This window comes from Tenrec ecaudatus, chromosome 14, assembly GCF_050624435.1.
Source record: "Tenrec ecaudatus isolate mTenEca1 chromosome 14, mTenEca1.hap1, whole genome shotgun sequence".
Classification (NCBI taxonomy): domain Eukaryota; kingdom Metazoa; phylum Chordata; class Mammalia; order Afrosoricida; family Tenrecidae; genus Tenrec; species Tenrec ecaudatus.
In genome coordinates this window covers 88863249-88878475 of record NC_134543.1, presented here as the reverse complement: position 1 = coordinate 88878475, position 15227 = coordinate 88863249, and the positions used below count along the sequence as shown (strand labels likewise).

At 38.4% G+C, this 15227-nt stretch overlaps 1 protein-coding gene across 1 annotated transcript; it reads right to left on the bottom strand.

The window, feature by feature from the left end:
* Window positions 1-1811: 1811 nt before the first annotated feature.
* LOC142426700 (olfactory receptor 4F3/4F16/4F29-like) lies at window positions 1812-11688 on the bottom strand. The gene is made up of 2 exons (XM_075532274.1): window positions 11660-11688; window positions 1812-2787 (listed from the first exon to the last, which is right to left on the bottom strand). The coding sequence occupies exons 1-2, from the start codon at window positions 11662-11664 to the stop codon at window positions 1812-1814; spliced, it is 981 nt and encodes a 326-aa protein (XP_075388389.1). The 5' UTR covers window positions 11665-11688.
* Window positions 11689-15227: the final 3539 nt, after the last annotated feature.

The following is a 15227-nucleotide window of genomic DNA, read 5'->3' as shown; positions in this document are numbered from 1 at the left end:
CTCAAGTATTTACTCAATGCAAGAACACGTTGTTCCATTAAATTCGCATTCCATGATGCATACCTTCCCGACATAATCTCTGAAGACAAATATGTACATAAGCAAACGTGTGTATAAGAAAATGTGGTGAAGAAAGCTAATGGTGCCTGACTATTAAAAGGTATTGTGTCTGGTGTCTTAAAGTCTTGAAGATAAACAAGCTGCCATCAAGTTCAGAAGCAACAAATAACACATGGAAGAAGCACACCCGACTGTGTGACCATGAGGTGTCGAAGGGATCGGGTACCAGGCATCAAAGAACAAAAAAATCATATCATTGTAAATGAGGGGGAGTGCAGAGTGTCACCCAAAGCCCATCTCTAGGCAATTGTAGGTCCCCATACTGAAGGGTCAAGGGGAGGAGATGAGCCAGTGAGGGGGCAGGGTATCAAAGATGAAACATATAACTTTCCTCTAGTTCTTAAATGCTTCTTCCCTCACTATCATGATCCCAATTCCACCTTACAAACCAGGCTAGACCAGAGCATGTACATTGGTACAGATAGGAACTGGAAACACAGGGAATTCAGGATAGATGAAGCCCTCAGGACCAGTGGTGAGATTGGTGATACCTGGAGGGTGGAGGGAAAGTGAGGTAGAAAAGGGGACCGATTACAAGGATCTCCATATAACCTCCTCCACAGGGGATGGACAACAGAACAAGTGGGTGAAGGGAGACATCGAACAGTGTAAGATATGACAAAATAATAATAATTTAAGAACTATGACGGTTCCTGAGGGAGCATGAGAGAGGAGGAAGGGGGGAAATGAGGACCTAATATTAAGGGATCAAGTTGAAAGTAAATATTTTGAGACTGATGATGGCAACAAATGAACAAGTGCTTGACACAATGTATGTATGTATGGATTGTGATACGAATTGTATGAACCCCCAATAGAATGATTTATTTTTTAAAAAATCTTTCAAAAAATCTTTCAAAACTAAGAATTACCTTAAATTGATAAAAAAAGAGTACAAGTTCACTAGTAATAATCATATATTAGCAGAATTAAATGAAATAACTTCAGTTTCACATGTACATAAATAAAGTACCTTAAAAAAAAGAAGAAACATGTGCCTTTGAAGATATAAGATAGAGAGGAAACAGGACAGGATGTTACAGTGTGAGAGTCAAAGGCAAAATTTGTGCTGGTGAGCCAGCACTGATCAGACTAGAGGATCAAACTGAAATCTAATCAAATAGGACCAAACGATCATATTTTCCCTTCCATTATGTGGAAATACAGACATTGATTTAAAAAACTTATATAATCAAATATTAAGTAATCTTGTTCCAATTCCCTGCTCATTAATGCTTTCATTATTCCTTGGCTTCCCGGAAGCTGCCCTGTAGTAAAAGAATGAATTAGGACCAAGTAGAAGTCCAGACCAATTGTCAAATACTCTGGGACAAATGAATAAGCTGCCATATTGCATACGTACTTCCAAATGTGGCAATTCACAATTACTAATATAGCCAACTGTGTTAGAGAGAAAAGATACAATTGTGTCCAAATCAATGTGTGCAGAGATTTTTTTTTTAATTATATTTTTCCAGGAGAAGTTTTCTAGCCCACTACGTGCTTCAGTCAACAGTAAGCAAGTAACACAAAGTCTTCATTAAGACTTTTCAAGAGGAATGTTGTATTAACCGGGAGCACCTAAACATAAGTAATATATAGAAAATACTCCTTTTGAAACTATATAGATTTAATGTTACACCAAGGTAGAAAAGGGAAAAGAGGAAAGAAAAAATAAGAGTAAGGAAATTTCATAATACTTTTATCATTTCAGAAATCCTTCGGTAAACAAAAACTTGACTGCATAGTCTCCTCATTGCTATCTTCATGTCTTTGTTTCGTAATGTGTAAATTACTGAATTTAGGAAAGGAGTGAGAACTACATTAAAAACGGCAAAATAAATGTCCAGGTGTGATGTAGGTTGAGGCCAGGTATAAGCAAAGATGCATGGACCAAAGAATAAAATGACGACCATGACGTGAGTTGATAAAGTGGACAGAGCCTTGGATGAGCCACTTGAGGAGTGTTTCCAAACTGTGATCAGAATAAAAATATAGGAGATGATCAGTATGAAAAATGATCCAAGGGAAATAAATCCACTGTTGGCTGTGACCATGAACTCTAGTTTGTAGGTGTCTACACAGGCCAGTTTGATAAATCGAGGAAGGTCACAGTAAAAGGTGTCCAGCACATTAGGGCCACAAAATGGTAACTTCATAGCAAACGCCAGTTGAATCACAGAGTGGATCAAACCAATTATCCAAGAAGCACCCAACAGCACAATACACATTTTTTTATTCATAACAGTTAGATAATGGAGAGGTTTGCAGATGGCTACATATCTGTCAAAGGCCATGACTATGAGCAGGACCATCTCTGTACCACCAATGGCATGAATGAAGAAGATCTGAGCAATGCAGCCTCCAAAGGAGATGACTTTGCGTTTTCTGAAAATGTCATTAATCATCTTAGGGGAAATGATAGAAGAAACACTCAGGTCAATGAAGGAGAGGTTAGCCAACAGAAAGTACATGGGAGAGTGTAAGTGAGGGTCCCAGGCCACAGTAAGGACAACGAGGGAATTTCCCATCATGGTTGCCACGTAAAACATGGAGGAGAAAACAAAGAGGACAAGTTGGATCTCCCAGGAATTGGAGAGTCCCAGGAACACAAACTCCGACACCATAGAATAATTTGCCCCATCCATTGATTTGTCAATCACAGTGCTCTAAAATGATTAGATAACAGAAAATCAAGAGGAAATAAAAATAAGAATTGCATTGATGACCTAGAATTATCATAATTAATTATGCAAGTACATTTACACTGTGTAAACTTTATATCCCATCAATTCTTCTCAGGTTCATATAATCACTATAAAAGCATTTCATCTTATATAATTACTATATAAGCAATATAAAAAGCATGTGGTCACCAGAAGCAATTGTGTCACATCCACATGCAATATTCTTATCACTAAGAGAATGGGGGGGGAAGTGGAAACATACAAGATAGGAATTGAGTAGGGCAAGAAAAGTTGACCATTGAAAGTCAGAGAGAAGACAGAAGATGTAGATATGGACTTCTTTTTTTTGAGAACTCAGAGGTTATGTTCTTGAATTGTTCATGAAATATTTTCTAGTCATTCTAATTGTCCCTTCTATTAACCTCATTTCATCTCACATGTATACTATCTCTTGATTCTCACACCAGTGTCCATAATCACGTTTTCAATTCACTTAAAGCCCACAGAATCGGAATGAGTATAAAAGCAAGTGCTGTAAGGCATGCAAAGGATTCAAATGTTTGTAGGATCAAGGTCAAGGCTGAGTAGAGATTGAGGCATGGCGTATCTTCACTGTCACCCAGAGATGTAAGTGGAAAAATCTTGTAGGATGGATGACAGGTAGATTATGGTCAGGGTATGAATTTGTAAGATGCAAGAAGACAGGGAAATCTATGAGAATTATACGCTATAACGTTTCACAAATTGTAAATAGTCTGTGGACCTGGCCACAACCATTGGAGTTCCAAAATGCTTAAGAGTTTGCTGGGAATGAAGAAATGTACACAAACTTACATTATAGTGAACAGGTAACTGTTGACTTTCTGTTCTTCCTGCCTGTCCCTGTGCTTCAACTCTGCCCCGTATCTGATTGGTCCTGGGCCTTAATTATGGGTTTAACATGAGTCTCTCTGGTTTTTATAAGAAGTATACTGTGATCACATACAAGGTGTAATCTCCCTGTGGTCAAACGTTTGTCCTTCCTATAAACTCAGACAGGCTGCTAAAGGTGAGATGAAGTAAGAAAAGAGGGAGGTTGTAGCACTAACAGTCAAAAGCTAGTAAAATAAAAATGCATGAGTGTGTGCACTGATGCCTCAGATCTGAAACTGACAGAAAAGGGCAAGAAAAAGTCAAAAGAAACATGAAACCCAGTTGCCTTTCATTATTTGTGTATTCATATACACATACACAAACTTGTCATGCATTCTGAATGAGTTCTTTCATAAACTATTAACTGCAAAGCGCCCAAGACATTACGTGGTCCATGTTGCTCTTTTTACACACTAGAAAGTAAAGGTCTAGTGAGGTACACACAACTAGTTAATGAAACAGTGTCTAGATATCCTAGTCCAGACATAACCTCAGGTTGCACAGACTAGAAAAATAATAAAGCAGAAATGCGTAAGTCAAGCTTTAATTCAAGTAAATATGTGTTGTAATGAATTACAATTTAAAGCTGACAGTTGTCCTAGTCACATATCAAGTATTAACAGACTCTTGTCTTGTTTTTATTTATTGAGAGTTTCATATAGAACTTTTTCAAATCCGACCCATCCTTTAAAGGTTCATCAAAATCTTATTTCCTTCACAAAAATTCCCCCAGTGACTCCAGTATATATTAATCTCTTTTATCTGTCACTTCTATCATCAAGACACATACATTTTAATTAGAAATTCAATAATTTCCAGCAGCACAAGATATAGCACCATAGAGAAGTTCATATGTCCCTATTGCCAAACACAATGTAGATGAAAAATTCAAATACCTTTGCAGAGAACACAGGATTTAGTATAAATATTGAAAAATTAGTTCAATAAGCTAAGAGGAAACAAGCAGGTATGCATCGAGGCAAGCATACTTCTTATTTTCAACAAATGTTTTGCTGGTAATTGTCATTCTTCAGTGATCTCCTTCTTAGAGCTCCTATCTCATTAAATATATTTTAGGGTGATTAAGGACTATTTCCTCTCTTTCCTTTGTCTCCTTGAATATAGAGTGCGATAGCCATAAATATTTCAGGATTTGTAAAACTTCTCTAAGGAAAACCCAGTCCTGCAGGCCCATCTTTTCTCACAGTTTCTATTTTTCTATTGTTTAATTTTTTTCTCCAAACTTAGAGCAAAGTTAATGCATCTCTCAATCACAACAGAAGGCCAGCTATTCGTCCTATAAATTACCTGCGGGTCAGTCGGGAATGCTCCTCGGAAGGTTTAAATTACTCCCTAGATTTGCTATGCAGAATTTTAGAAATTAAAATTTTAAAGCAGGTAAAGAGAAAATGAATCTGAAGAGAGCGCTTCCAAAAACTGTACATCAGGCAATGTGACATGGCTTCTGTCTTCCAGACTTCCTCTTCCTAATGCAAAAAGGAAAACACAAACACTAGATTGTATATGTTTCTCAAACGCTTGATAATAGGATGGTAGAGCTGGAACAGTAGGCAAATACTTTCATATGATTGGTCTCAGTGATTACCCTTTATAGAGGATGTGTCAATTTATAGAATTACTTTCATTTTTGGATGAGGAATTTCAAGTTAATCTTTAATAAATTATCCAAACTTGTATTAGTTGGATAGGAATCAGAATTCATGTCTTTTGACTCCAAATCCAGGATAATTTTCCCTCTATCATGAAATGAGGGTTATTTTCCCATGATCTGGAATAGCATTACAAATTCTAAATAAGGACTGCATTTAACTCTTCCATCCTGCACGCTTTCTGCACACAGACATGTTTGATTTCTCAGCTGTGACTACCAGAATCAAGACCCAACAATCATTACTACAAAATTTGGGAAGGCGATACAGTTTTCATGGAGGAAAAAGCACATATACCAAACATTTTGTGCCAATAGAGATTTGAGCAAAAATAACAGTTATTGATAAAGATGTGATTGTTACAGATGACACAAAAGAAAGATCAGCACTGAAGATGAAAGCTTAAGAATCATCTAAAATTTGAAGACATGAGAAATATCTGCTTAAAGGCTAACATGTAAATAATTTATTTGGTAATAAACTTTAAAAAGGAGCTACACATGGCCAGAGAAAACAAATACATGTTTGCTGGCAAATCAAAAGGTCAGTAGTTCAATCCTCCATAAAGAGAGTGGAGCAGTCAGATCTGTGAAGATTTACATCTGATATTCTCTCCGGATGAGTCACTAGGAGTTGGAATCACATCAATAGCAACGAGTTAGCGAATGATTTATTATCATACTTATTTGTTATTTTTACCTTTTTTACATATTGCCTACCAATTACAAACTCAGTGTCCATGTATTGCATTGAAGAAAAAGAAGAAAGAAAAAAAGATGGGCAGGGCTGTCACATATGAAGAGAAAGTTTACCAAGGTAAAAACTAAAAGACTTTGATTTAGTGCGGAGACATGTTTGGTGGGTTATGAGAACAGCTGCATTAAAATAGTATAAAGTGAATTGAAATTTTATGGTGACAAAGTGGAAACAGTAAATTAGAAATGGAAATTTCAGTAATCAGGGTCAGAAATTTTTGGAGGAAAAGTGGGAAAGTAATATTATGCATTTCGTGTACCAAAGTGCATGGGATAAGTGTAATCTATGAACAACAATGAAATGATGAATAAAATGTTCGATGCAACTATGAAAATGATTTGGGAAACAGGTATCAGAAACTGTGGGAAACATCAGTAGAAATCTATTTGTGGTGTCATTCGGAAATGCACAGATCTCAGTAGTAGGAATTTTAAAGCTATGTGGTTTCAAGTTATTTCAGTTAGACCAGCCAACCTTAAATTACCAAGATCTTCCTCTGAATCAGTGTTAAAATCCTGGCCCCAAACCTGTGACAAGTAACTCGGCTTCCAAAACGGAGCAGGCATTTTCTGAGGGCTCTCACTGCAAGTTGGAAATTTAAAGCCAGCATCTCAGAGGGGAGCATCTACGAAAGAGAACACAGAAGGAAGGCAAAACATTCCCTACAGTGCAAACAGAAACAAAGCTCTCCTTAACCTTTACTTGCCTCTTTTCTTGGAAATCAGAAATATTGAATAATATATAGCTGATGGGCTCAAAATATTTCTCCCTTTACCAGTACTTTCCTATCTTTTAAAATGCAAAGATAAATGTAAATTCTGAATTATGTAAAGAATTGAATGATTTCATAAACAATTTTGCTATTGGTTCCTCACCAAAGTTTAGAGATTGCCATGCTGACTGTAAGTATACCTTCACTGTCCTACCTCAGGAGGGTATACCAACTCTCCAGCACTACTTCATAATTCAGTCCACAGGGACCGTGATGATCTCCACCTTCCACAAGACTTCACATTGGTCATGCATTGATGATGTTAGGCACATTGTAGCTAGCAATCAAGAAATATCAATGACTCTACACTTATTGGCAAGACATTTGTGAGTTACATGTTGTTAAGTCAATCCAACAAAGATTCAGGCACCTTCAATCTCAGTGATATTGCTAGAAATCCAGTGATGAACACATCTCAAGATTTTCAATTAAAATGAAGGATAAGTTATTATATGCGGATTATTAAAGTGAAGGCTATGTATTTGCTTCTGGCCCCTTTCGTAACTAGAAAAAAGGAGGCACATAGCCTGTTGGACATCTTTGGACTTTAAAAGAAACACATCTCTCATTTGGTTGTGCTACGCTGTCACCCACAACAATAACCTATCTCCACCATGGGACCCTACATCTTTAACAAGTGACTTTAATCTGCTAGTATTTATTGCAGCCTATTACAAGGGAAGGCCCTGCAACAAGTATAGGCTGCCATGCAAACGGGTCTGCTTCTTGAACCATATAATTCATCTTATCAGGGGTGGGATTCAAATCATTTAACAACCAGTTTACTGGCCTTGCAGCCATTTTAAGTATAAAAAGCAATATGAAAAAAGGTAGTTTGACAAAAGGTGGTTTGACAAAGGGTAGTTTGTTATTTCATATAGTTATACTTAAATAAGAACAATGAAAGAGGTATGCAAAACTAGCTTATGTTATAAGAAAGAGTTTTAAGATATTAATGAAAAATATTAAATAATACCAAAACAAGAAACAACACAACTAAAATTTAAGATATTTCTGGCCTTCCAGGAAGATGGCGCTGATTTTAGGTCAGCCATCTGGAGAGCCCAGTGGTGGTTACTGGATCTGTGGTTGAGGGGGTCATTTAGGAGGATTCAAACCAAGCCCTGGCCTCACATTACCCCGAGGATCTTTTGTCACTTTCCCCACAGACTGAGCAGCTGTGGTTACTGTGACATGTGTTCCCCTGCATTTCTCCATTCCTGAGACACGAGAATCATGTTCCTTAGTATTTCTCAGCACTGTTGACCCACGGCTTGGATCCCTAGCTCTCCCTGTCCCTAGAGAACCCTGTGAGCTGTGTTTACCTATGACGCCTGCCACCACCACCCAACCCTTATGTGCCCCAGTCACCTGCATTTTCCTTCCCAACGAATGGTCCAGACTCCTGTCCTCTACCTAGGGCAATTACAGCCACCCCATGGGAGAGCTCCCTCCTGCTCCCGGTGACAATGCTGCACACAGCACGAGGGAGTGCTACACGCGAGATGGCAGAGGATGCACATATGTCTTTATCATATTTTTTCCTTTAATTTTTTTCTTTTTGTTCTTCTTTCACTTTTGCTTCTCTTCTCCTCTTCTTCTATCTCTTCTCTATTTCCTGCCACAGTATCAGGAAATTCAGTTTTGTATTTTGTTGTTTTCTATTATTTAACTGTTTTTACTTTTGCTTAGTCTTTGCCTTTTTGGGGGGACTGGGTGTTTATTTGCTAGGCAGATTTGCTCCCGTGGCTGTGTTCTTCTTTCTCTCTTTTTCGTCCCTTCCCCCTCTTTCCTTTCACAAACCACTATTGACCTCCAGCCCACTTCTCTCCGCCTAAGGCACCTCTGAAGATCCAATAGTGGGAACCCGTGCCCATATTTGTTGGCTTTACATCAGCTGGGGAATAATGCCAGTCCTCCTCCAGAGCCCAAGAAGGTAGGGGTTCTCCCCTTCAAATGGCTTGGAGAACTACAGCCTACAGCTTGAGGCTCTACACATGACAGGGGGAACTCCTACCCACCACCAATGGTGCTTCTTATGGTGGAGGAATCACAGGCCCAATCTCCATGGATATTTCTTTGACTGGGGTAATACCCCTGCCAGCTATGGTGCCCTACCCCATGGAGCGTACACCAAAACACCTTCTTCAGCCCTATAGTTGGAGAGGAAACATCAAATGCCACACAAGGTGCTCCAAGGACCATGAGACTAACTCTATGGCTTACTTGGAGATCGCACCCAAGAAGAGACCCATGAAATTTGGAAACCAAACACTGAAAATATGAAAAAATAGATCACAGGCTCAACAACTATAGTTGGTGAGTTTAATAAATGACTCTTTGATAAAGACAGATCACTGGGAAAGAAACTCAACAAAGAGGCTACAGATATTAACAGCACAATTGGACAAGTTGACTTGATAGATAGTTTCAGAACATTCCACGCAAATTCAATTAAGTCACATTCTTTTCAAGTCCACATGGCACATATTCAAAAATGGAACACTTGCTGGGACAAAGGATGAAGTTGAGTAAATTCAAGCACACAGACATCTAACCCTGCTCAATGTGCAATTAGGTCGAAAATTAACATAACAGTGAGGAAAACAAGGCCAAATAATTGGAGGATGAACAATTAGAGAATGTACAATTCTCTATTGCAAAAGGAGTGGGTATTGATGCAGATCAGACATGAAATCAGGAAGTTTCTAGAAACCATTGTGAATAAAAAGATGACATACCGAAACCTTTGGGATAGTGCAAAGTCACCTATCAGAAGAAGGCTAATAGCAATAAATGCACACATGAAAAAAAATGAGAGACTCATGGATGATATGCTGGCACAAAGTGACACCATTTAGAGCAGAGTCAACAGAACAACCCTACTATTAGCAAGGGGATCGATATAATAAAAATCAGAGCGGACATACAGAACTTATGAGAAAACTATGGAAAACATTAATGCAGCTAAAAGTTGGTTCCTTGAAAGAATTAAAAAAAGACGATAGAACACTGGCAAACCTAACCAAAGGAAGGAAGGAACAAACGATAATTGGAAGGATGAGGGATGAAACAGGGGACATTACAATGGACACTAATGAAATCAAAATGGTAATTACACAGTACTATAAAGGCCTACACTCTAACAAATTCAGCAATGGACAAATATTTGGAAAGGCAATCCTTCTCTAGACTATCCCTGATGGATGCCAAGAACCTCCACAGACCCATGGCAATGGAAAAATTAGACAAGGATATAAAGGGATTACCAAGAAAAAGATACCCTGGGTCAGATGGCTTCACAGAGAATTCTACCAAGCATTCCACGAACAACTGACATAAATCCTACACAAATTTGTCCAGAGCATAAAGAGACAGGAAACTCCCAAACTCTTTCTATTAAGCTAGTATAAATAGCTCTGATGCGTAAAGCAGGCAAAGGTCCCACAAGAACTGAGAACTACAGACCAATATCCCGAGTGAAAATTTATGCAAAACTCCTTAACAAAATACTGACCAATAGAATATAAAAGCATATAAAAAATAATTCACCGTGACCAAGTGAGATTCATGCAGGGATGTCGTGATGGTTCAACATATGAAAACCCATCAGTATTATTTGCCACATGGCAGGGGAAATGATAGGAACCACAGGAAACCTCTTCTCCCTCCATGTGGACCTGCAAGCGGGGCGGAGGTCTCCACCAGAGACTCTGCATAAAATTGTGTTATTCCATAAAGCATTTCATACATACAAACCGCCAAACCAGCAAACACATTCAGGGCCATATATGCCTTTCCAATGTTTGATTGCTTAAAGAATTTCAGGAGAGATATAATCTGGGGTTCCAACAGCTACTGACAACTGGACCTGAAGAGGTTTACATTTCTAGACATCCTTTAAAATATTTTCAGACAAAAACAATTTATTAATGTAAAAAGTTGTTATTCTTAGACACAAAGTAGATATTATCTCAATAAAAGCACCACACGACAATAACAATGCATGCTGAAAAAGCATTCAACAACCACCAACACACATTGCTGTTTAAGACACTCAAGAAGATAAGAATAGAGGAAAATCCCTCAATATATACAAGCTATATATGAAAAAACAACAGCCAATGTGGTAGTTAAGGGAGAAAAGATGAAAACAATTCCACTTAAAAAGGGGACCAGACTAGGATGCCCCTTGTGGGCACTCCTATTTAACATCATACTGGAGGTCCTAGCTAATAATATAAGACAAACAAAAGACAACAAAAGTATTCATCTGGGAAAGGAAGAAGCGAAATCATCATTATTCGCAGACGACTAGGTTCTATTCATTGAAGATCCCCTAAATTCCACAAATGAAGTGTTGGAAGCAATAGAGGAATATGGCAGAGTGGCAAGATACATGATCAACAACAGAAGTCAAGTGGACTGCTTTACACATCAGACAAGATCACAGAAAAGACCATTACAAAGCTAGTAACTTTTACAAAAGCCAAGCACAAATTTAAATATCAATGGAAATATCTACCAAAAAAATGAACGACTTGTATGAGGAAAATTATAAAGCACCACTACAAGAATCTGAGAGAGGCCGCAACAAATGGAAGAACATCCCAAGCTCGTGGATTGGCAGACTCAATAGGGTAAAGGTGTCAGTTCTGTCCAATGCACTACATGAGCTCAGTGCTATCCCGATATGAATACCACCATCCTTGTTCAAAGAATTGGAAAAAATGATTACCAACTTCATATGGAGAAGGAAGAACAGCAGAATTAGCAAAGAACTCCTCAAGAAGAAAGGCAAGGTGGGAGGGCTTGCTCTACCTGACTTTAGCAAGTACTATACAGCCACAGTAGTCAAAACAGAGTGGGACTGGTATGATGACAGATTTTCAAACCAATGGAAAAGAGCTGAAGACCCAGAAATAAAAACATCAGCATATAGGCAGCTGATCCATGATAAGGGCCCCAAAATTATTAAATGGAAAGCAGGTGCCCTCTTCAATAAATGGTGCTGGAAAAAATGGATATCTAACTGCATAAAAATGAAGCAAGATGCTTACCTCACTCCATGCACAAGAATAACTTCAAGGTGGATCACAGACCTTGAAATAAAACCCCAAACAATTAGGGATTTATTGAGGGAATTGGGACAAAACTGAGAACCTTGGCACAGGGAATAGATAGGCTATCAGAAATAGGAAGGATACAAATACAGAGGAGTCACAAGTAGACAAGTGGGATATACTGAAGATAAGTCACCTGAGTCTATCGAAAGAAACCACCAAGAGACTAATAAGAGAGTCCACAGACTGGGATCACATCTTTAGCAATGACACATGGGACAAAGGCCTTATTACTAAAATCTACAATACTTTGCAAGCTTACAATAAGAGAAAAACTAACTGCGCACTGAGGAGGTGGGCAAAGGACCTGAACAGAAGTTCCACAGAGTCTGAAATCTGAACGACCAATAAACATTTGAGAAAATGTTCCTGATCTGTAACCATAAGAGAAAGGAAAATTTAAACAATTATGATATACTACCTAACAACCTCAAAGATAGTTCGATTTGAAAAATCAGAAAGCAACAAGTGTTGGAGGGGCTGTGGTGAGATAGGTACTCTTATCCACTGCGTGTGGACCTGTAAGTATGTACAGCCACTATGGAAATAGATTTGGCGATTTCTACAACAGATGGAATTTGAGCTACCATATGACTCAGCAATCCCCCTACTGGGCATATACCCAGAAGAGGCAAGAAACAAACCAAGGCCAAACATCTGTGCTCTAAGGTGCATTGCAGCACAGTTCACAATGGCAAGACATTGGAAACAACCCAAATTTCCATCAACTGATGAGTGGATTAAAAACCCATTGTACATGCATACAATGTTATAGTATGCAACGCTAAAAAGCAGTGATGAACGCATGAAGCATATAGCCGCATGGGAAGAAATGGAGAAAATTATGCTAAGTGGAGTAAGCCAAGCACAAAGGGACACGGAAAATAATTCCGCTGATGTAAGTTTATCAAAAAGAAAAGAAAAATGCCAAAGAGGAACAGGGGAAAATCCAGTGTATACAGTGCAAATGAGGACAAAGGATAGGCTCTGGGGTCAGAGAATGAGTCCTCATCATACTTGACTGGAGGACATGCCTAGAGTGCAAAAATCAGACCTTGATCTATTTACACGTTTTTCTTCCTCTTTTTAATTTTTTTCTTTTTCATTTAATTAATTTAATTTATGTGTCATTGGTTTCCTCCTTTGTTGTCATCACTGAGTTCTCTTTTGTTGCTTTCTCTTGCTATGTCTTGATTTTCAGTGCATATTATTATCTCTGCGTATCTATCTAGATATGAAGGCTGGATGAAACGTCTGCAGGAGAATACAATGGGACCGATGGTTCCGGGGGTATGGGAGAGGGAGAGGTGGGGGTAAGGAGGAGGTGTCTACCAACCCAGGGACAAGGGAGCTACAAGTGATCCAAAATTGGTGGCAAAGAAGGTGTGAGAGGCCTGGAAGGGATTCAGCAGGGCAATGTAATGGAGTGAAATTACTGAAACCTGAATGAAGGCTGAGCATAATAGTGGAACAATAGGAAATTAAAAGGAAATACAGGAAAAAATGTGGAGACAAAGGGTATTTATAGAGGTCTAAATAAATGCATGTACATATGTAAATATATTTATATACGATGGAGGGGAAATAGATGTACGTGCATCTATTTATAGGATTAGAATTAAGGCAGCAGATGAACATTGGACCTCCACTCAAGTACATACCCAATGTAAGAACACTTTGTTCTATTAAATTGGCATTCCATGATGCACACCTTCCCAACACGATCTCTGAAGACAAAGTCGGTGCATAAGCAACTGTGGTGAAGAAATTTGATGGTGCCCAGCTATCAAAAGATACAGTCTGTGATCATAAAGGCTTGCAGGTAAATAAGCAGCCATCAAGCTCACAATCATCAAAGCCCACATGGAAGAAGCACACCTGCCTATGGACCATGAGGTGTAGAAGGGACCAGGTATCAGACATCAAAAAATCATATAATTGTGTGCCCACCTTCCCGTTATGACCACTGAAGACAAATGTGTATATAAACAACTGTGATGAAGAAAGATGCTGGTGGCAGGCCATCAAAAGATATAGTGTCTGGGATCTTAAATACTTGGAGCAGACAATTGGCTATCTAGTTCACAAGCAAAAAGCCTATATGGTAGAAGCACACCAAACTGTGTGACCACAAGTTGTCGAAGGGATCAGTTATCAGGCATCAAAGAACAAAAATCATATCATTGTAAATGAGGGTGAGTGCAGAGTGGAGACCCAAAGCCCATCTGTAAGCAACTAGACAACCCCTTACAGAAGGGCTGCTGGGAGGAAACTAGCCAGTCAGGGTGCAGGGTAGCAATGATGAAACATACAACTTTCATCTCGTTCTTAAATAGTTCCTCCCAACACTATCATGATCCGAATTCTACCTTACAAATCTGGCTAGACCGGAGACTATACATTGGTACATATAAAAACTGGAAACAGGGAATCCAGCACATATTACACCTTCAAGACCAGTGGTAAGAGTGGCGATGCCTGGAGGGTGGAGGGAAGGTGAGGTAGAAAGGGAACCGATTACAAGGATCTACATAAAACCTCCTCCCTTGTGGAAGGCCAACACAAAAGTGTGTGAAGGGAGACATAGGAGAGTGTAAGATATGAGAAAATAATAATTATTTATTAATTATCAGGGGTTCATGAGGGAAAGGAGAGAAGGGAGAGAGGGAGGGGAAATGAGGAGCTGACATTAAGGGCTCAAGTAGAATTTTGAGAATGAGGATGACAACAAATGTACACATGTGCTTGTCAAAATGGGTGTACATATGGATTGTGATAAGAATTGTACAAGCCACCAATAAAATGATGTTTAATTTGAAATTATTTATCAAGAATCATGAATCTTGAATCCATACCTTTCAATAATAGTAATCCTCTGACATTGTATTTCTGCAGAAGTTTTCAGTCCATAAGTTTCACCACATTGTACTTATAACAGTAAAACCTTGAAAAAATTTAAATGGCAGATGTGAGTTTTATGTTTATTATAACATGCAGTCTAATTCATTAAAGTAAATGTTAATGGAGATTCTGCAGTATTAAGACATTTTTTCTGTATCAGTATAAGAAAAATAAACACATTGTATACTTCTAAAAGTGGTTGCTTTTGAATTTTACAATTATTTAATAACCTTTTCAAAATGTAAATGCCATTCAGTACACATTTTAAAATAATTATTCTGGATTT